The 22,873-nt window shown below is 35.6% G+C and overlaps 1 protein-coding gene and 1 pseudogene across 6 annotated transcripts in view; one reads left to right on the forward strand and one right to left on the reverse strand.

Moving 5' to 3' along the window:
- Window positions 1-22,873, reverse strand: part of SENP6 (SUMO specific peptidase 6) — a 109,310-nt gene that overhangs the window by 79,645 nt on the left and 6,792 nt on the right. For all 6 annotated transcript variants that reach the window (XM_077770200.1, XM_077770191.1, XM_077770213.1 and 3 more), the window contains exons 2-3: window positions 8,237-8,330; window positions 6,325-6,385 (exon numbers count right to left, since the gene is read on the reverse strand). In XM_077770200.1, coding sequence (XP_077626326.1) covers window positions 6,325-6,385; window positions 8,237-8,330 — 155 coding nt within the window. The remainder of the gene's footprint in view (window positions 1-6,324; window positions 6,386-8,236; window positions 8,331-22,873) is intronic.
- On the forward strand, window positions 15,807-21,749 carry LOC144236710 (protein LSM14 homolog A-like; annotated as a pseudogene).

Here is a 22,873-nt window from a genome sequence, read left to right on the forward strand (position 1 = left end):
ATGCAAATTATCAGGTTCCACTCCAGATCTAAATCAGAAACTCTGGAAGTGGGGTCCAGCAATATTTTTATCATACTTTCCAGGTGATACTCAGGTACACGAATATTGGAGAGCCAATGCTCTGGGTGATTTTGATACATAGGCTGTTAAGAATCTCAGAAGCAAAAGGTTCCATTAAAGACTGATCATATAAGGACACCTGGGTGGCTCAGTTGGTTAAGTATTGGTTTCAGTTCATGTTATGATCTTATAGGTTTGTGAATTCACAACCCATGGTGGGCTCCCTGCTAACAGTGCAGAGCCTGCTTGAGATTCTCTATCCTGCCCCCTTTTCTGCCCTCTACCCCTTGCGCTGTCTCTATCTCAAAAAATAAACATAAAAAAAATTTTTTTTGAGATAAAGACAAAGACAGCGCAAGTGGGGGAAGGGCAGAGAGGGAGGGAAACAGAATCCAAAGTGGACTCCAGGCTCTGAGCTGTCAGCACAGAGACCAACCCAAGGCTGAAACTCACAAACCGTGAGATCATGACCTAAGCCGAAGTCAGAGGCTTAAATAGCTGAGCCATTCAGGCGACCCTCAAAATAAATAAATTCTAAAAAAACTAAAAAAAAAAAAAAAAAGAAAGAAAAAAGAAAAAGACTGATCCTACCTAAGCAATTACAAAAACTAATATCTAGTGAATACTTACTATGAATAGCATGTTAGTTACTTTATATTTAATATCCATACATTATACATATCAGTTCTTCAGATTGGGATTCAGCAACCATACCTAAAACATCAGGTCACTTACTTGCTGCTATTGAGTGAAAGAATTAATTTCCCACTTCAGTTCTCTCTCCTTAACAAAATCTCTCCACCACATATCATTTAAACTCTATTGACATTCTATCCTTATGCTATGAAGATTAGTGAACTGAAAAAGCAAAGTAACTTGTCCAAACTAGTTAAATGGCTTTAAACATTTAAAGACTGGTCTGATTCCAAAGTCTATGTGTTTCTATACTATACTGCATGAGAAATTTTTATAATGCTCTTGTAGAAATATATATATTGGCTTAACAAGAAAAAAGCAAAAACAAACCATATTATTTCAGAAACATTAGGACACAAACTAGGATACATTAGGATACAAAATATCCTACAGATTAAAAAAAGGAACTGCGTCAAATATTCCTTTATATCAATGTAGAAAGTTAATCTTTCCTCTTAAGAATTGTTTAAGCCAAATCATATCTAATATACTGGCATATAACTCAGCTAATTCAACCATATATTAAATGCTCATACATTTTCAAAAATTTTTTGAGAAAGCATTAGGGCACAGCAACAGACAACCCAAAGCCCATCATTAAAGCAAGAGGATCTGGGGCACCTGGGTGGCTCAGTCGGTTAAGCATCCTACTCTCAATTCGACCCAGTTCACCATCTCATGCCTTGGTTTGTAGGATCAAGTCCCATGGCCCTGTCCTGATGGCATGGAACCTGCTTGGGATTCTCTCCCTCCCTCTTTCTGGCCCTCTCATGCACAGGGGCACGCATGCGTGCGCTCTCTCTCTCAAATAAATAAACGTTAAAAAAAACAAAAAAAAATTAAAAAAAACAAGGGGTGCCTGGGTGACTCAGTCAACTAAGCATCCACCTTTGGCTCAGGTCATGATCTTACAGTTCATGGGTTCAAGCCCCACATCGGGCTCTGTGCTGACAACTCAGAACCGGGGGAGCCTGCTTCTCATTCTGTGTCTCCCTGTCTCTCTGCCTCTCCCCAACTAGTGTTCTGTCTCTGTCTTTCAAAAATCAATAAATGTGAGGGGCGCCTGGGTGGCTTAGTCGGTTAAGTGTCCGACTTTCACTTAGGTCATGATCTCGCGNCAATAAATGTGAAAAAAAAAAAAAACCAAGAGGATCTATCTAACAAAATTCCTAAGTTTCCCAATTCTGTTGCCTATAGGTTACAATCAAAAACTACATACACTTCAGTTGGCAAGAAGAAAACCAGTACTTCCAACTTTGTCAGATAGGACTATATCTCATGAAAATCTTTTACTATACCATCAAATTACCAAAAGACTCCCAACAGTTTATTTATTTATTTATTTATTTTTAATTTTTTTTTTTTATTTATTTCTAGGAGAGAGAGAGAGAGACAGTGTGAGCAGGGGAGGGTCANACACAATTACAAACCTATAGGACAGAATTCTAGCTTCTGGAACACTTAAAAATAATGCTAAATTAAAATCCAACATAGAGGGGGCACCTGGGTGGCTCAGTCAGTTGAGTGTCTGACTTCTGCTCAGGTCATAATCTCACAGTTCCTGGGTTCGAGCCCACACTGGGCTTCACACTGACAGCATGAAGCCTGCTTCAGATTCTCTGTCTCCCTCTCTCTTTGCCCCTCCCCAACACATGTACACATTGTCTCTCTCAAAAATAAACACATTAAAAAAAACTTTTTATACAAGAGCCTGGGTGGCTCAGTCACTTAAGCGTCCAACTTCAGCTCAGGTCATGATCTCACAGTTGGTGAGTTTGAGCCTTGTACGGGGTTCTGTGCTGATAGCTCAGAGTCTGGGGCCTGCTTTGGATTTTGTGTCTCCCCCTCTCTCTGCCATTCCCTTGCTAGCACTCTCTCTTTCAAAAATAAAAATTAAAAAAATTTTAATAAATAAAAAATAAACACGTTTAAAAAATACAACATATAACTTTTAGATCTCTAGCACATCTTCTCTCTAATAATATTTATTTCCCTTCATTTTATTTATACTCTTCATTTGCTAATCTACATCAGATTATTGCGAGAAATCAAGAAAGTAAAAATCAAGCCATTAATTTATGGATAACTATCTCACACATTAGAGAACTACTACTACTAAAGTTGAAGACGATATATTCAATCTGGACGTCCCTGAAAAGCTTTAATTTTTCTTCCCCTCTGCCCCTCTGTTTAGTAGCCTGACACAGTTTTCTATCTAATGCAAGCATAGGATCAGGAAACTACTATAGACAGAAGGATGAGCACAAAACAATCATAGTTACCAAACCAACTATAAATACAGCCCTTAGCTACTGGTAGAAGACTTACTAGAGCCATGTACTATGTAAGTTACACAGCCTAACAATTCTCACAACCATCCTATAAAATAGACAATTGTTAGCAGGCCGAGAATCTGATATTCTGATGAACTACTCTAATATATTACCCATCCAAAAAATTGTTTCTCTCAACTGGATATCAATCCATATGGAATACCTTTACATAGTATAAACAATGGGATAGGGATCAGCAAACCTTTTTTGCAAAGGGCCACATAGCAAGTATTTTAGGCTTTGTAGGTCATACAGTCTCTGCTGAAACTACTCAACTCTATCCAAACAATTCAAATTTGTGTTGTAGCATGAAAGTAGTAATAGACAAGAAACAAATGAGCATAGCTGTTTTCCAATAAAATTTTATTTATAAACAAATTTAAATTTCATATAATATTTGCAAGTAATAAAACAGTATTCTTTTGATTTTGAGGATATCATTTAAAAATGGTTCTTCAGCCATAGACTGTAGGCCAGATTTGGCCTGTGAGCCTTAAGTTGCCAATTCCATATTATATATTATTCATTAAGCAACAAACGAACATAATCAGTTAGTAGAATTTAAGCTCCATAGAAAAAAGAAACTTGTCTACTTTGTTCACTAGCATCAGGAACACTGTGATCAATACATGTTTGTAACATGAATAAATCTTTCATTTGGACTATAAAATGTGTAAAAATTATCAACATATGTTTATCATCTACCCAAACTTACCACACATCAACTAAATCAATTTTTTTTTTTTAATGTTTTATTTATTTCTAGGAGAGAGAGAGAGAGACAGCGTGAGCAGGGGAGGGTCAGAGTGAGAGGGAGTCACAGACTGAAACAGGCTCCAGGCTCCGAGCTGGCAGTCAGCACAGAGCCCGACGCGGGGCTCGAACCCACGAACCGCGAGATCATGACCTAAGCGAAAGTCGGACGCTTAACCGACTAAGCCACCCAGGCGCCCCTCAACTAAATCAATTTAACAAAAAAACAAGTATTCAAGACATTTAGCATGTAACAATATCAAATAAGAAGATAATCTAAAAAAATTCTGCTAAATGATTAGACATTTATAATGCACATTAAAGGGAAGTTCGGGTGGTTCAGTCGGTTGAGCATCTAACTCTTGATTTTTGCTCAGGCCATCATCTCACGGTTTGTGAGACTGAGTCCTGCATCAGGCTCTGAGTTGACAGTGCCAGAGCCTGGTTGGGATTCTTTCTCCCCTCTCTTTGCCCCTCCCCCCACTCGTACACCCGGTCTCTCAAAATAAATAAATAAATAAATAAATAAATGTTTAAAAAAAAAAAAAGGTCATTAAAGGGGCACGTGGGTGGCTCAGTCAGTTGAGCATCTGACCTCAGCTCAAGTCATCATCTCGCAGTATGTGAGTTGGAGCCCCGCGTCGGGCTCTGTGTTGATAGTGCAGAGCCTGCACCTGCTTCTGATTCTGTCTCCCTCTCTCTCTGTGCTCATACTCTTGTCTTTCTCTCAAAAATAAATAAACATTAAAAACAATTTTTAAAAAAAAAAAGGAAAAACACTACATAAATTGAAAACCAATGTCACAGAAGTAACTGAAAACACCTTTTATTTTTCCCTGCAAAGTTCACTATATTTCTGTCTACCTAAAGAACACCTAAACAGTAAGTGCTGCAAGGAATCAAGATGTTAAAATAAAAGCTAGAGGGGCGCCTGGGTGGCTCAGTTGGTTAAGTGTTCGACTTCGGCTCAGGTCAAGATCTTGTAGTTCATGAGTTCAAGACCCATGTTGGGCTCTGTGCTGACAGCTCAGAGCCTGGAGTCTTCTTCAAATTCTATGTCTCCCTCTCTTTCTCTGCCCCTCCCTGCTTGTACTCTCTTGCTCTCACTCTCTCTCTCAAAAATTAACAAACATTAAGAAATTTTTTAATTAAAAAAAGAAAGAAAAGAACGATGAAACACTAAACCGTGTAATTTTTTTTAAAAGGTTGCCTATTAGAGAGAAAAGTATAGAGGAAATCAGAACAAAACCTAGACTTCTCTGAATAAAACTTCTTTTGTAGATAGGACTTTCAAATCATGTAATATTTTTTGCATACTTATAAAACAAACTAAATCATTTTAATTGATTTAAAAAAAAGTAATTTAGGGGCACTTGGCTGACTTAGAGCTGCATGCAACTCTTGATCTTGGGGCTGTGGGTCCAAGTCCCAGGTTGGGTGTAAAGATTACTTATTATAAATAAACAAAAGGTTTTTTTAAAGTTCACTTAAAAAAAACCACAACACAGTAATTTAAATACTCATTCCTAGTAGGATATACCTCATGGTGCCACCAAACACCAACAAGAAAACAGAAGGAAAAAAATTTTTTCAGTATTTTACTAGTAATTATATTTGTATTGGTATTGTGAAACTATCTCATAGGACAAAGCAAGTAAGTAATTAAGTTAACATCATTAGGAAAAAAGGCACAAAACCCAAAAGCCATAAAAGGAAAAAAGATCAATACTTTGACAACATAATTTTTCTCCAAGGCAATAGTCACTAAAACCAAACACAAAAGACTAGTTAAAAAAAAAAAAAAATTTATAAACTATTAGCAGATAACATCACAGCAAGGGATTAATTTCTCCAAGACTCTATTTCATCAATCTAAGAAACCATTGTAAGATACATATCATCGTAAATACAAATGTAATACAAATAAGCAAACAAATTTTTCTAACTGAACTATGTCAGGCCATTATTATGCACCTAGATAGATTTCAGAGATGTGAAAAAAATGTGTGGCTTAGACTTAATATAAGAACTCATATGAATCAATAATATTCTAAAGACTAAATTAAAAAACAGGCAAAGATATTAACTAGCACGTATCAAAAATGAAAAATAAATGAACTACACATATGAAAGAAAACGCATTCAACCTTACTCTTAATAAGAGAAATGCAAATTAAGGTTATATCGCAAGGTGCCTGGGTAGCCAGTTAGTTGAGCATCTGACTCTTTTGATTTCAGCTCAGGTCATGATTTCATGGTTCATGAACCTGAGCCCCACCTCAGCCTGCACTGACAGCACAGAGCCTGCTTAGGATTCTCTTAATCTCTCTCTCTCTCTCTCTCTCTCACCCCCACTCACTTTTTCTCTCTCAAAATAAATAAACTTTAGAAAAATATATATATAAATCTTTGAAAATATTAGTTTTTAGTATATAACCTAAAAAATTTACCCCCCCAAAAAAATCAGAAAAGCAACACTTGCCTTTTTCCCTTTTGAGGTCTCAGAATCCTCATCTTCACCCACACTGAGTAGATTTGCCTCACTATACATAAAACAAGGGGAGAAAAAACCTTAAGTGATATTTGCAACCCATACATTAAATTCATAAGTTTTATTCTCTTTGCTTACCTAATTTAGGGATCAGCAAACTTTTCCTATAAAGGGCCAGAGAGTAAACATGGTTTTTATACCAACTACTCTGTCATTTTGGTATGAAAGCAGCCACAGACCACATGTGTGGCTGTGTTCCAATAAAACTATTAACAAAATCTAACGATGGGCCAGATTCAGCTATAATTTTTGCTTTCCAAATTACAGATTTCATATACAGTCACTCATATTTCCTTTGTCTTGGATTTAAAATTAGGGGGAAATAACAGAGAAATGAAATAGAAAAAAAAATCTGGTAAGAAAACCTTAGCTGATATAAAGAAAGTAATTGATGGTGTTACCACAGTAAAATGGTTACACCTTTGCAACTCCTGGAAATATCAACACTTCAGAATCATTGGCCTGAGAGTCTAAAAGATCAGACTGACATATCTATTTAATCTCAAAATATTAAAAAAGCTGAAGCTCCTAAGGATCCTCTTATAATGATAATCCAAAGAGTATGATTCATAAATGAAATACACAGAACATGTAACACCTTAAAATACAAATTTTTTTATATAATCATGACGAATTTTCTAATAAAGTTAAAATACATTCTTCTAAAGACAACTCTGCTGAGCTATTTTTAGTAAAATCTTAGTTACTTATAATAAAAATATAAAATATTTGTTTCATTGCTACTTCTATACATCCCAACTTTTTTAGTAGTAAAAATTCTCTTTTTTCCAAACATTTTACAAAAATGTCGAAAAGGTAGTATACTTTCTACTCAATTTTGGATTTAATTCCAATTTTTCAAAATTACATAAATACTAAGTATCTATTAATAAAAATTATTTTAAATTCAAAAATAAAAAACAAAAAAAACAATAGAAAGACGACCACAAAATACCAATTTTAGGTGAAAGCCTTACCAGTTCAAAGCTCTCCTTCAAATAAAAGTTTATAGTCAGTTCAATATCTCTTATGTGAAAACACATGAAAGTGGTAATGATGCATGGAGCTGTTACCCAGACAGAAAAGTGAAGCACCTACACTATTTATTAGCCAATATACTCTGAATGATGTTTTGTGTAGAAATTTTTAAAAATACTTATAGTGTTGGTAGAACTTCTTGTATATATTTGTGTATCTCTGAATTTGTTCTGTCCAGTGGAAAACAAAATCAATAAACAAAGGCACTAATAGCAATGGTGAATATGTAATACAAATCTCATGATATACAAAAGTTTGTATTAAAACTACCATTTACATTTTACAAAGAAGTCATTCTAAGCACACTAACAAAGTGTAATGAATACTCTGTTTACTTCTGTCTGAGTTAACATCTGTGTTTATCATTTATATAGTTTCTGTTTTCTCTGGTAGTAATGTAATCTAAGATGGATGGGGCCACTGGGAAGAAAGATATACTACAGGACTTAACCTTTCAAAATTCAGGGGTCTTGATGTGGGTTCACTTACTCATGATAAACAGTAGCTTTTCAAATCAAAAATACTATTAAAAAAGAACAATTTCTTTAATTGAAAATCTTCAATCGTCAATTTTTAATCATAAGCTTACATGTATTACATGCACATAATTATTCATTTCAAAAGACAGAGAAATGAAAATACAAAATTATTTAATAAAAATCTACTTTTTCTTTCCTTGATGCTACTAGAAAAGACGTTTTCTTAAGAATACCATACACTTAAAAATATTTCCATGGAATATAAATCATTTTTTAATGGAATGTCATTCTTAGAAACTATGTGAGGGAAGAAAGAAAAGTCTTACTCTTTTTCTGGATCTCCTTCACTTTCGTCTCCATGATCAAAGCTCCAATTATTTTTAAAACCTCCATCTCTCTTAGACTCTGATCTAGCCAAAGCTGAAATAAAAACAGAGATAAATATTTATTAACAGAGCTATTCAATATGAATTTACAGTTATCCATATGCATGAGTTTGTTACCAAGAAGAACCTCAAATTACTAAGATACAGTAAAAGTAGAGGCAGAGCACATGGATATGTATAAAATATATAAAAATCAACCCATGTATGTCCATATTTGATCACTGATCAAATTACTACCTGTTACTTTGTTTGGCTTATTTATGAGAACTATATCCAGACCACTAGCCTTTACTTCAGTCAGTCATCTCTGCCTTTTAGTAAGGAGAAATCAGTGTTTTCTGTGTTGACAATATGGTGAACTCAATGTTCAGGAAAATTCTCTAGATAAGAACACCATATATGTTTACAATGAGTTTAAAAAAAAATTTAAGTGAGTGGCTAACCCCCTGAAGCCATAAACAACCAGAAACTGGGAACTCAGAGATAAATGAATTCTGAAGCTGGCATCTGTATGACAAAAACCTGATGACCTAGATCCTGAGCTTTAAGGTCAAGTCTGGGATGCCAGCAAGATGAGAGGTCAGACTGATGACCAGAAGATCTGAAGGGCAACCCTCCAATTAGGTGAACTAGGGGAAAAAAAGAAACTAAAAGAAAATAGGAATGATTATGATGTCTTGCCTTTGCTCTGCGTTTTTAGGTTAAACTGATGACAAATAAAATGTATTTACACGTGGTTAGGGAATTCCTAACCACAAGTTCACAATTACTCAGGTTTGGGAACAGAATTTTCAGGCCCAGGAAAGCCTATAATTAAAATAGTCTTACAAGATTCTGAATATCACTAGATGTTAGAAAAATGCAAATCAAAACTATAATGAGATACTATTTCACAGCCATTAGGTTAGCCATTATTTTTTAAAAATCATGAAATAGTAAGTGTTGGCAAGGATGTGGAGAAATTGGGAATTCTGTGCACTGTTGGTGGGAATGTAAAATAGTGCAGCCACCATGGAAAGTTTGGCAGTTCCTCACAAAGTTAAACAGAATTACCCTATGATCCAGAAATCTCGTTTTTAGGTATGTACCCAAAATAACAGAGAGCATGGACTCTGATAACTTATACACCAACATTCATAGTAGCATTAATCACAGAGCCAAAAGTGAAAACAACTCAAACGTCCAGCAAAAGATGAATAAATAAAATGTTCTGTGTATATACACACATATATAACCATACAGAGGAATGTTACTCAGCCATAAAGGAATCAAATTCTGATACATGCTACAACATGGATGAACCCTGAAAACATTACAATGAATTAAACAAACTAGCCATAAGATAACAAATACTGTATGTCTCCACTTAAATGAGGTATCAAGGATGGGAAAATTCAGAAGCAGAAAGTAGGACAGAGGTTAACAGGGACTGGAGAAAGAAGAATGGAGAGTTATTTTTTAATTGGTATACAGTTTTTGTTTGGGATGATGAAAAAGCCCTGGAAATGAATGGTAGTGATGACTGTACATTATAAAAGTACTTAATGACAATCCAAAAGTGTACACTTAAAAATGGTTAAAATTGTAAATTCTGTTATGTATATTTTGCTATAGTAAACTATTTTAAACCCCCTCCCCCTGCAAAAAGCCTCTACATGACTAACAGAATCAAATATAAATCCTCTCTAAAAATATATAAAATTTAAATACAAGGCTCAAAGAGTTTCAAAGAATAGGAGTTCACTACCAAAATTATGAAATGGGAAGGAACAAATCACTATGAGCAAATCTGAAACTTCTTTACATGTATACTGGGGTTGGACAAATAATTATGTATAATGGATGGCAAGGTTTCTCCCTGTCAGAGAAAGAGGTTACAAATAAGCAAGAGAAGAACCCAGAATGAACTCTGTTCATTCTAATGGTACCAGAGTAAGAGATATCACTATGACTTCATATTTGACATATATACAGATAGATATGAGAACAAATATAGGCATGTCTTGTAACATGGGTTAGTATACAGAACTAAGGCTCTGTTCTCTGAGAAGGTCTAAAAAGCAGTGACACCCTAGTTGTAACAAGTACACTCATAACCAGATCTTTGTTCTTTTTTTTTTTTAACATCTACCCCAAACATGGGGCTCAATCTTACAACCCGAAGACCAAGAGTCACATGCTCTAATGACAGAGTTAGCCAGGCACCCCTCTACTAATGTCTTTCAAGCTTTTGAGAAATAGCAACACATTTATTATCCCAGAAAATGAAAGAAAGGGAAATACTCTGCACTGACTTCGCAAAGTGAGAGTATCTGGATTCTAAACCTGACAATGACATCCAAGGAAGGAAAATTATCACTCTCTCATGGAGACAAATATAAAACCCTAAATAAAATACTAGCAAATCAAATCCAGTAATATGTAAAGAAAATTACACACTCATCAAGTAGGGTTTATTCCAAAAGAATCAACATTTGAAAATTAAAAATATAATCCACAAAACAAAAACTCTGCAAAAAACAGCAAACAGTAACACATAATGTAGACCTTAGGGGCCCCTAGGTGGCTCAGTCAGTTAAGTGTCCAACTCTTGATTACGGCTCAGGTTATAATTTCACAGTGCATGAGTTAGAGCCCTGTGTCGGGCTCTGTGCCAACAATATGGAGCTGGCTTGAGATTCTCTCTCTGCCTCTCCTCTTTTATTTAAAAATAAACTTTTAGAAAAATTGTTTAAATATTAAAAAATTAACTTTTGAAATTTTAATTTAAAAAACACTGTAGACATTAAATCTAACTACATCAATAATCACTCTGAACATCAATGGTTTAGATGCACCAATCAAAAGACAGAGGTTGTCAAAGTAGATCAAACAAGACCCAACCATATGCCATCTACAAGAAACATACTTGAAAGAGACACTAAATAAATAAATAAATGGACACATACAGATTAAAAGTAAACAGATGGGGAAAGGTATACCATACTAACAATTATCAAAAGAAAGCAGGAGTAGCTATATTTTCAGACAAAGCAGATGTCTAGGCAAGAAAAGTTATTAGAGATAAAGAAGGGCATTACTGTGGAGCCTGGGTGGCTCAGTCGGTTAAGCGTCTGACTTCAGCTCGGGTCATGATCTCACGGTTCCTGAGTTGAAGCCCCACATCGGGCTCTATGCTGACAGCTCAGAGCCTGTAGCCTGCTTTTGATTTTGTGTCTCTCCGCCCCTCTCTCTCTGCCCCTTCCCCACTAGTGCTCATGCGCTCTCTCTCTCAAAATTAAACATTAAAATTTTTTTAAAAAACAGAAGGGCATTACATAATGTTAACAGAGTCAATTTTCTTTTTAAATTTCTTAATGTTTATTTTTGAATGAGAAAGAGCATGTGCGCGTGTGTGCAGGTGACAGTGGGGGAGGGGCAGACAAAGAGAGTAAATAAGACAGAATCTGAATGAAGCAGGCTTCAAGCTCGGAGCTGTCAGCACAGAGCCCAACATGGAGTTCGAACCCACGAACCATGATATCATGACCTGAGCCAAAGTCAGATGCTTAACTGAGCCACCCAGGGGCCCCAACAGAGTCAATTTTCAAAGACATAACAATCCCTAACATGTATGTATGTACCTAACAACAGTGTTAATCTACTTGAAGCAAAAACTAATAAAATTCCAAGAGTAAATAGAAGAACCTGTTTTAATAGTTGGAGACTATAACATTCCTATATTAGAAATGGTCCGTGACAGTGGGCAGAAAATCACTGAGAACAAAGGTGAACTCAATAATACCATCAATCAACTGGAGATTATGGACATCTACAGACCACTTTATCCAACAACAGAAAAATACACATTTTTCTCAAGCTCACATGGAACAATCACTAAGACAGACTACGTTCTGGGCCATAAAACACTTTAACAAATTTACAGAAACAGAAATCACACAAAGTCTGCTCTCAGACCACAAAAGGATTAAAATAGAAACTGTAACAGAAAGATAAGCTAGAAATCAACAGGTGGAAAATTCCAAAATACATGGAAGATTAAAACATCTCTAAATAACAAATGAATCAATGAAGAAACCTCAAAATAAATTTAAAAATATTTTGAACAGGGGCGCCTGGGTGGCTCAGTCGGTTAAGTGACCAACTTCGGCTTAGGTCATGATCTCACAGTTCGTGGGTTCGAGCCCCGTGTCGGGCTCTGTGCTGACAGCCAGCTTAGAGCCTGGGGCCTGCTCCAGATTCTGTATCTCCCTCTCTCTCTGACCCTCCCCCGCTCACACTCTCTCTCTCTCTCTCTCTCGCTCTCTCTCTCACAGAAATAAATGAAACATAAAAAAAATTTTTTTAAATAAAAAAATAAAAATACTTTGAACTAAATAAAAATGAATGCACAACTTACCAAATTTGAGAGATATAGTGAAAGCAGTGTACACAGGGAAATTTATAGCATTAAAAGCATGTATAAAAAAAGATCTAAAATACATCATCTAAGCTTCTATTTTAGGAAGCTAAAAAAAGAGCAGTTCAAAACTAAAGCAGAAGAAAGAAGTAACACAAATTAGAGCATAAATCAATGAAACTGAATAGGGAATCAAAAAAGAAAAATCAACAAAACCAAAATCTGGTTCTTTAAAAGACTGATATAATCCATAAGCCTCCAGCCAGGCTAATTAAAAAGAGGGAAGATATGGGAGTGCCTGGATAGTTCAGTCGGTTAAAGCATCCAACTCTTGGTGTCGGCTCAGTTCATCTCACAGTTCATGAGATGAAGCCCTGCAGCAGGCTCCACGCTGACAGCATGGAGCCTGCTTGGGATTCTCTCTTCCTCTCAAAATAAACAAACAGAAAAAAAAAAAAAAAGGGGAAGACACAAATTACTAGTATCATAAATGAAAAAGGAACATCACTACAGATCACATAGATATTAAAAGGAGAATAAATACTATTAACAATTCCATATCCAAATTTAATAACCCAGATGAAATAAATGGATCACTTCCTTGAAAGATACAAACTGCCAAAACTTACACAAAAAGAAACAGATGATCTAAATAAGCCTCTATTAAGGAAAGTGAATCAATATTTACTTTCCAAAACAGAAAACACCAAGCCCAAATGGGTTCACTAGTGAATTCAACCAAATTTATGAAAGAAGTTGTATCAATTCTTTATTATCTCTTTCAGAAGACAGAAGCATTCTATGAGACCAACATCACCCTAGTATCAAACCAGATAGAGACATCTGTTAACAAACTGAATCCAACAATGTTTAAGAATCATGCACCATGGCCAAATGGGATTTGTCCCAGCTTTGCAGGGCTGGTTCAACATTCAATAATCAATTAATGTAATCCATTTCATCAATAGGCTGAAAAAGAAAAGTCATACAATCATATTGATAGAGGCAGAAAATGCACTTGATAAAATTCAACTCCTATTCAAGATTTTTTAAACTTAGTAAACTAGGAATACTAGGGAACTCCCTAAACTTTATAAAGAGCATCTACAAAAATCTAAAGCCAACATTATATATAATGGTGAGAAATTGAATCTTTTTCACTGGGATCAGGTACAAGGGAGAAATGACCTCTCATCATTCCTTTTCAACAATGCACTGGAAATTCTAGCTAACTCAATAAAACAAGAGAAGGAAAAAAGAGAGGTATAGATTGGGAAGGAAGCAATAAAACTTTGTTCAGAGATGATATGATCACTTACACATAAAATCCAAAATAATCCACCAAAAAAACCCTGCAACTAAGAAGCAATTATACTATCAGCAGAATACAAGATTAATACAAAAAGTCCAATTGCTTTCCAATATGCCAATAATAAAAAAGTGGGATTTGAAATTAAAAGCACAATACCACTTACATTAGCATGCCCCAAAACATAATACTTAGCTGTAAGGCTAACAAATTATGCACAAGAGCTATGAGGAAAACTACAAAACTCCAATAAACGTAATCAAAGTAGAACTAAATATCATGGATAGCACAACTCAATATTGTCAAGTTCCCAATTCTTCTCAACATTATCTACAAATTCAATGCAATTGCAATCAAAATCTCAGCAAGTTATTTTGTAGATGGTGAGAAACAGATTCTAAAGTTTATGTGGAGAGCCCAAAGACCCAGAATAGCCACAATATTTATGAAGAACAAATCTGGAGGACTGAAACCATCCAACTTTGAGATCACTTATAAAGCTACAGTAATCAAGTCAGTGTGGTGTTGGCAAACGAATAGAAATATCAGTGTAAATGAAAGAGAACCCAGAATAGAGCCACATTAAGATAATTAGTTGATCTATGAAGAAGGAGCATATGCAATACAATGTAAGAAAAGTTAAGTCTTCTCAAAAAAATGGTGCTGAAACAATTGAACATGCAACAAAATGACTCGACACAAACCTCACAACCTTCAAAAAATTAATTCAAAATTTACTATAGTGGAAAACTATAAAACTCCTACGAGGAGTTTATCAAGGATAACCTTGAGTATGATAATGACTTTTTACATACACCCAAGGCACAATCCGTGAAAGAACTGATTAGCTGGACTTCATTAAAATTAAGAACTTCTGCTCTGCAAAAGACAATGTCAAGAAAATTGTCAAAACAATCTAGGCTGGGAGAAAATATTTGCAAAAGACACATCTGATAAAGGACTGTATCCAAAATATACAAAGAACTCTTAAAGTCATTAAAAAGAAAACAAACTCAATTAAAAAATGGGCCAATGGGCACCTGGATGGCTCAGTCAGTTAAGCAGCTAAATTCATCCCAGGTCATGATCTTGTGGTTCATGAGTTCAAGCCCTGTATAGGGCTCTCTGCTGTCAGCACAGAGCCCACTTTGGAACCTCTGTCCCCCCTCCGCTTGTTTAAAAAAAGAAGAACAAAATAAAAAAAATGGGCCAAAAGAGGGGAGGAGGGTTTCAGGATGGGCAAAATGGGCGAATAGGAGTAGAAGATACAGGTCTCCTATCGTGGAATGAATAAATCACAGGAATAAAAGGCACAGCACAGGGAATAGTCAACAGTACCATAACAGCATTGTATGGGGATACACAGTAGCTACACTTGTTGTGAGCATAATAGGCTTGTAGAATCACTATGTTACACACCTGAAACTAATATGACACTATGTGTCAACTCTTCTAGAATTTTTTTTTTTAAAAAGGAAGGAGCCTGGGCATCTCAGTTGAGCATCCCAACTCATGAAATCAGCTCAGGTGGTAATCTCATGGTCCTAAGATCAAGCCCCATGTCCAGCTCTACCTGAGCATGGACACTGCTTAAGATTCTCTCTCTCCCCCTCTCTCACACGTGTGTGCGCACTCTCTCTCAAAATGAACATTAAAGGGGGGGGGGCAAAGACTTTAACAGACACCTCCCCAAAGAAGATACAGAGAAAACAAATAAGCATGTGAAAAGATGCTCTACATCATCAGGGATATGCAAATTAAAACAATGAGATACACCCTTATTAAAAGAGCTAAAATCTGGAATGCTGAAAACATCAACTGCTGGAGAGGATGTAGAACAAGAATTCTCACTTATTGCTAGTGGGAACACAAAACGGTTTGGTTTGGGATTTCTTACAAAACTACACATTCTGTTACCATACAGCAACTGCACGCCTTGGTATTTAACTTGGTATTTAAGGAGTTAAAAACTTACATCCACATGAACATCTACACACAAATGTTTATAGCAGCTTTAACTGCCAAAAATTGGGAACAACTAAGATCTCCTTCAGTCAGTGAATGGATAACTTACGGTGCATCTAGACCCTGGAATATTAACTTCCCAAAGAAGGAATGAGCTATCAAGCCATGAAAAAAACCCACAAAACTTAAATGCATAATACTAACTGAAAGCAGCAAATCTGAAGAAGCTACTTATTTCAAGTATACTTTTCTTTTTAATTCATGTAATTAAAGTTTATTTGAGCACAAAATACTTTCTCTGTCTAAAAAATTAGCAGTACTTTCTGGCCAAGGAGGGCAGACCTCTCCAGACTATTAAAGCCCGGTGCATAGCGTCCCACTTCCTCTGTGGATATATACCTGTGCATGGTGGCTAGCGCCCCTTTACCAGAGTATCTCTGTCTCTCTCATGATGGTTTTTTTTAGGGAGAGGAAGAGGGGACTTGGGTGAAGATCTGGGATGATTCTGAGTGGGCTAAACCATTAGGCTGTACCTCAAAGAAAGCCAGTCTCCCAGGTATTGCTCTACTGCATGTATCCACCAAGGCACTTCTCTGGAAAAGGCAAAACTATGGGGACAGTAAAAAGATCAGTAGTTACTAAGAGTCTTTTGGGGGAGGCAGGTTTAAAGGATGAACAGGTGGAGCACAGAATTTTATGGCACTGAAAATACTCCCTATGATAATGATAATGGATACATGTCATTATAGGTCTGTCCAAACCCACAAATTATATACAACAGCAAGAGTGAATCATACTATATATATGAACTTTGGGTGATTATGCTGTGTCAATGTAGGTTTACCAATTGTAACAAATATACCACTCTATTGGGAGATATTGATACAGGTGGAAGCTATGCACACACGTGGGAGTAGAAGGTATATAGGAAATCTGTGTACTTTCCTCTCAACTTTGTTGTGAACCTAAAACTGCCTTTTAAAAAAAGTCTTTAAAAAAATAAGTAAATACTTTGCATAGTTGGGAAAAAAAAGTCAATTTCATTGAGATATAATTGGCATAACATTGTATAAATTCAAGGTGTACACCATAATAATTTGACTTCTATGTATTGGGAAAGGATTACCACAATAAGTCCAGTTAACTTCCATCACTTAATAGAGATACAAAACAAAAGTTCTTTTCCTCGTGATGACAACTCATCACATGAGAACTGATGAAAACTTTTTCCTTCTGATGATTTATGCTCAACAACTTAAAAAAAAAATACTAGTTAACAGTTGTTAACTATAGTCATCATTTTGTACATTAAATCCTCAGTACTGGAAGTTTGTACCTTTTGACCACTTCTCTAAGTCCGCAACCCTCACCTCACTTCCTGCCTCAGATAACCACAAATCTGATCTCTTTAAGATTCCACATATAAGTGAGATCATACAGTATCTGTCTTTCTCTGATTATCTCACTTAGCATAATGCCCTCAAGGTCCATACACGTTGTCACACAGTGCCAATGTCCTTGATTTTTATGGCTGAATAATATTCCATTATATATACGTGTACTACTATTTCTTTATCCATTCATTGTCAATGGATCTTGGGCTTTTTCAATGTCATGGCTATTATAAATAATGCTAAGAACATATGGGTGCAGTTTTTTGGTACTTTTTTCTTTTTTAAGTTTTTACATACACTGTAATATTAATCTCATGTGTACAATATAGTGATTCCACACTTCCATAAAATACCTGGTGCTCATCACAAGTGCACTCCTTAATCCCCATTACTTATTTCACATATCCCTCCACCCATCTCCCCTCTAACATTGTTTCCTTCAGATATATTCCTAGAAGTGGAACGATGAGTGATGTTGAGCACCTTTTCATGTACCTGTTGGCATTTGTATATCTTCTTTGGGAAAATGTCTATTCAGGTCCTTTGCCCATTTTTAACTGGATTTGGGGGTTTTGGTATTGAATTGTAGGAGTTCTTTATATATTTTGGATATTAATCCCTTATAAGACTTAAAAGTATTTAATAAAGTCTTTAAATATTTTTTTCAGTATAAGGAAAACATAATACATACACTACGAACCAAATTCTGTTGACCCAGCCTGTATACCTACCTGACTGGCACTTTCCTGCTGTCATAAAAACCAAAGAACTGTAATTAACAAAACAAAAAAGTTACAATACAAAGGACCAATAAGACCAAAGAATTTCTTACATCACAAAAAGCACAAGCCACTGGGAAAAAACAACAAATGACTACATTACATTAAAAACTTCTGTTTAAGGGTCTCTTGTGTGGCTCAATCTGTTAAGTGTCCAACTCCTGATTATGGCTCTGGTCATGATCACACGGTCTGTGAGATCAAGCCCCTCATTGGGTTCTGCACACAACACAGAGCCTGCTTGGAGTCTCTTTCTTTCTCTCTCTCTCTCTCTCTCTCACCCCCCCACCCCCGCCCGTCCACCACTTGCATGCATGCCCTTTCAAAATAAATAAAAATTTCTGTTCGAAAATTATTCATTAGAAGATTAGCAATAATTTCATAAGATATATGCCCAATCCATAAATTCTACCAAAGTTTACTATCCAGAGTATATAAAGAACCTCAACATTCCAAGAGAAAAACAAAATAGGCAGAAGATATGAATGAACAATCAAGAACAGAAACACATCACACAAAAACAAAAGCACAAAAAGAAACTCATAGTGTATTTTGTTTACTTTACTCAAGAGTCCCAAACTTAGGGAACAGGGATTTAGCTCTAGGTTGGCACTCAATATTTTTTGAATGTTCATGAATAATGAGCATTAAAAAAATTTTTTTTAGTATATGTGCTGCCAAAGTGAGCACTAAAAAAATGTTTAATGTTTATTTCTGAGAGAAGGAGAGAGAAAAAAAGGGAGAGTGTGTGGTAGTGGGGGAGGGGCACAGACAGAGGGAGACAGAGAATCTGAAGCAGGCTCGTTGCTATCAGTGTGAAGCCTGACAAGTAAGGCTGGATTTCATGAACCATGAGATCATGAGCCAGAGTCAGATGCTCAATGGACTGAGCCATCCAGGCACCCAGGATGCCTAGATTAAATTAAAATATTAAATTAAATATTAATAATAAAATATCAAATTAAATATTAATATTAAAATATTAAATATATAATTAAAATATATATTTTTAAATTCAACAATAAAGATACTCAATCTCACTATAGATCAGAGTATTATTAAGTTAAAACCACCATCTGATAACCCCATTGAATGGCAAAAACTAAACTATCAAACATTATAAAGTGGGTGATGATGTATATAAACTGGAAAATTTAAGAACTGTTAAACCAGTCCGGAGATCAACTTGACAATCTACATGAAGCTGGAATTGCACATGACCCAATAATTCCATCACTAAGGGACACACTAGATGAGGTGTCAGTGAGGTACGGACCAGCTAAATCTGGACTGCTGCCCGTTTTTATGAGACCCAAGAACTCAGANCATAACACCTAAAAATGATAAAATATTCAAATTTGAGTGTCCATCAAGTTTTACTGGCACATAGCCACATTCATTTACTTATGTCTCATCTCTGACTGCCTTCTTGCTAAAATAGCAGCACTGAGTAATTGCAACAGGGAGTGTTCAGACTGCAAAGTGTAAAACATTTACTATCTGGCCCTTTAAACAGAAAGTTTGCTGACCTCTGCCCTAGAGAAACACACGTGCACAAGGAAATGTACTTTTAAAGATTTCAAGGCAGCAATATAAAACATACAAAGGTATACATAGTAGCAATGTATATAATAATATGAAAGTGGATACAACCTAAATTTCTACAAACAGGGGAATGTATAAACTGTAGTATATGCATGCTATGAGACACTAATTGACAAAGAAAATAAAAGTACAACCATTCTTATCAACGTTAATCCCTCAAATGATGCTCTAGGAACGAAAAGAAAGTTGCGGAAAAATACAGAACATAACTCATATTCTAAAACATGTAAAATAACTTACACACACACACTCACATTTAGAGATAAATATATAAAAAGTAAAGTGCAAAGAAATGCATGAGAATAATAACTACCAAATTAAGGATGGTAGCTAACCCTGGAAGTAGGAGGATGCAAAAATGACAGAGTTTACCCCTGCTTCAACTATGCTGGTAATGTTTTCTTTCGGCTAGTAAGTAGAACATGAGTTTTTGCTACACTATTCTTTTATTTCTCATAGACCTAAAATATTTCCTAATAACTTTTAAACTATCACTATAAGGTTTCGCAATAATGAAAAATAGGATAATTTTTTTAAAAGGATCACTGCGACAGAACTCCTGCAACTGAGAAATATAAAACCAGTAAAAGAAAACATAAAGAGGAATTTAATGTGAATGTCAGAAAATCTTGATAAAGCAATTTCAGGTAGCTCTGTAGCACTATTGCCCCAGTCTTTCTTCACAATCTGTCAGGATTCTCCAAAGACAGTCTACTGGAGCCCCAAGCCACCATGCTACAGGTATCCTGCTGAAGAGACCAGATGAAGAGGCCTTTACACTACATGGAGAGAAGGGCCCACCCCTCCACATCTACCAGAGTCAAGACATTTGAATGAAGCCACCTTGGAACCTCCAGACCGGCCAAACTACCACTGAATAACTCCCACAGATGCTACATGAAGCAGAAAAATCACCCAGCCGAGGTGATTTTCTCAAATCCCGAATCTATAAAGTCTTTGTACTTTTGAACAGAAAACAGATCAAAAGATTATCCAAGACTATCTCAAGATGTTTATACATATTACATATAATTATATATGATATATAGCATATATATCATATATAATATAGCCTTGAGAGTGATATTAAATTAGATTCCTCAGGAGCCACTAAAACCACATATTCTTTGCGTCAGGATCCAGCTTCTGTTCAGTGTTCTCTTTATCTACTTCTTCATTCCATTCAGTGGATTTCTATGGACCTTTTGGCAGGATACTTGTATATAATTAGTTCTGTCCAAGTTCATCATCAGGCAGCTGTTTGGTGCTGTTAGTGTTTCTGAAAGTTCTTTGATCTTCTATAGAACAGAAATATCAAGTGGTAGTATCTTATACCAAAGTAATGCAGGCGATTCTATCTTTACACAGAATACACAATCTCTAAAAACTCACTTATCCCAAGCTGATGCACACAAACTTTCAAAGCCAGGAAATGAACAACTTGAAAATGACTGTAAGAGACAAAGAGTCCAATGTTCCTTCTGTTCCAAAGAAAGGTGATAAGATCATCAGAGTCAGAGAGGAAATTCAGTATCCAGGGAAGTGGACCAATGACATTTTAATTCTGAACGTGAAATGCATAAGTCAACAGGGAAAAAATCTGACAGTAAACTTAAATTTGAAGATAAACTTGAAAAACAGGTAAAGCTTGTAAATGGTGAAGACAAAGGAGACCCAAGAGTTGGTACTCAAACTGTGAAGGAAATGCTGATGAAGATTCTCAAACTTAATTGCTATTATGACAAAACTAAATCATTCTTTGATAAAAATCTCCTATGATGGTATTAGAGAATGTAAACCAACCTAGGCCAAAGAAAGAAGATCAAATGTGGAAACATTTGGAATCCCACATCATCCAAACAGTGGTCACAGAAGTTATAGAGGCAGAGTCAACAGAGGTCATGATGGTGAAGAGGTAGTATCTTCACCATGTTTTCACGATTTAGTGGCAGATTCAAACATAGGAGGTCATGGGGTAGAATGTTTGCATGTTTTTGAATGAGGAAACAAAGTTATTACATAGTCTACAAACAGGTCTCAAGAAATTTCTAGCTCTTCATGTCCTGAAACCTTTTGGTTTCAATCTTTGCAAAAAATGAAGTGAATTTACTATATACTAGACACACACACACACACACACACACACACACAGTTGTTGTTCTCCCTACTCTATTTTAAAGACTATAATGTAGTGACTGTGAGAGAGGGGGGAAAAATACTAAAAATCAAACATGAAATATATCTGAAATAGCCAAAAAACCTCCAAAGGCAAGATCAGAATATGGTCTGTTGCACTGCTACTCAAGCCTGTAGCTTCAAATGCATCAAGGTAACTGTTGTTAACATGGGACAATGCAGAATGTCTAAATGTCTCCATTTGTCCCCAATGATTGTCCCAAATTTAGCAATTAAAGTCCTGTATCCTCAGGAGACAAGAGATCCTAATTTTTGGTGATGGATGCAGAAAATTATGTAAGTAAAAAACCTAAGATAATCCAAAGAATAGGGCTGAAGCAAAACTATTTTTAGTGTCAAATAGATACTGCATGCATAGATTCCGTACTTGCGGTCTTGTTTTTTTTGTTGCCGTTGTTAGCTGATGTTGGCAACCATAATTTGCAGTTCACAATAACAGATTACCATCCATTGTTTCATCATTCCAAGCAATAGGACTTTTAGGTTGTAATCATGATCATTAATAGTCTGCTGTCTCATTTTGTATATTAACTGCTGTGTTTTGTATTAAGATCGTGTTAGTTTAATTTTTAATACAGTAAATAATGTGACCATGTTTTCTAAGAGTGCAGGTAATGAAAACGAGAAAGACTACAATTAACAACTCCAGCATGACCCAGACATCACTAAATGAAAGAAAAAAGGAAAGAAAACTTTCTAACATTCTTCTTTTCTTCTTATTTACGCTTACCTGGATTCAGAAATTCTTGAATCAGTCCCTGATCAAAGAGAAGTCAAACCAATGACTGTTTATGTTGCTCTTTATACCTGTGAAACAAATTACAAATTGTGTGGCCTACTTTGTTCTGTCTTCTGTTACTTCCCAAACTGCCAAGAAATTAGAAACTTTTGGGTCTTGTAACAACTGTCATTTTCAAGTTTAAGCAATAT

This window comes from Crocuta crocuta, unplaced genomic scaffold (assembly GCF_008692635.1).
Source record: "Crocuta crocuta isolate KB4526 unplaced genomic scaffold, BGI_CrCroc_1.0 scaffold270, whole genome shotgun sequence".
Classification (NCBI taxonomy): Eukaryota; Metazoa; Chordata; class Mammalia; order Carnivora; family Hyaenidae; genus Crocuta; species Crocuta crocuta.